The 768-nt window shown below is 65.9% G+C and overlaps 1 protein-coding gene across 1 annotated transcript in view; it reads left to right on the plus strand.

Moving 5' to 3' along the window:
• The window catches only part of CDH3 (cadherin 3, type 1, P-cadherin (placental)), a 3,552-nt gene that overhangs the window by 2,067 nt on the left and 717 nt on the right, over window positions 1–768 (plus strand). Inside the window, exons 10-13 of the mRNA XM_009890347.1 lie at window positions 4–122; window positions 221–439; window positions 523–653; window positions 741–760. Of these exons, the coding sequence (XP_009888649.1) occupies window positions 4–122; window positions 221–439; window positions 523–653; window positions 741–760 (489 nt within the window). The remainder of the gene's footprint in view (window positions 1–3; window positions 123–220; window positions 440–522; window positions 654–740; window positions 761–768) is intronic.

The following is a 768-nucleotide window of genomic DNA, read 5'->3' on the forward strand; positions in this document are numbered from 1 at the left end:
CAGTCCCCGCCCCCGGTCCCTCACTGCCCCCGACAGGGACCTGCCACCCAACACCGGCCCCTTCCGTGCTGAGCTCAGCCACGGCTCGGGGGACAGCTGGGCTGTGGAGGTCAGCGATGAAGGTAACGCTGGGGAGATGCTCAGTGCGAGGTGGGCTGTGCTGCGGTGGCATTACCGGTGCATGTCGCCATGGGTCACCCACGGTGCTGGTCTTGTGCAGATGACACCGTCACCCTGCAGTTGGTGGCACCACTGGAGCCGGACCTGTACAGTGTCTACCTGCGGCTCCTCGACCAGCCGGGCAAAGCCCAGCTCACCGTCATCACCGCGCGGGTCTGCGACTGTGAGGGGCCGGTGCAGACCTGTCCCTATAGACCCCAACCTGCCACTGGCCTGCCCTTCGTCCTCGCTGCCCTGGGCGCCCTCCTGGCCTTGCTGCGTGAGTGGGGGGTCCCGGTGCTGTGGGGCTGCAGAGAGGGGGACACACAGGTCACTGCTGATGCTGATGCTCCCCCTCCCCAGTCATCCTGCTGCTGCTGCTGCTCTTCATGAGGAGGAGGAAGGTGACGAAGGAGCCATTGCTGCTGCCTGAGGATGACACGCGGGACAATGTCTTTTACTACGGGGAGGAGGGCGGCGGGGAGGAGGACCAGGTAAGTGTCCTGGGCGACTGGGGGGGCAGGTGCCACCATAGGTGGCCTAATCTTGCCCCTTTCCATCATGTGCGTGTCCCCCCCCAGGACTACGACCTGCGGCAGCTGCACCCGG

Source organism: Charadrius vociferus, unplaced genomic scaffold, assembly GCF_000708025.1.
Source record: "Charadrius vociferus isolate BGI_N301 unplaced genomic scaffold, ASM70802v2 scaffold358, whole genome shotgun sequence".
In the NCBI taxonomy this organism is placed as follows: Eukaryota; Metazoa; Chordata; class Aves; order Charadriiformes; family Charadriidae; genus Charadrius; species Charadrius vociferus.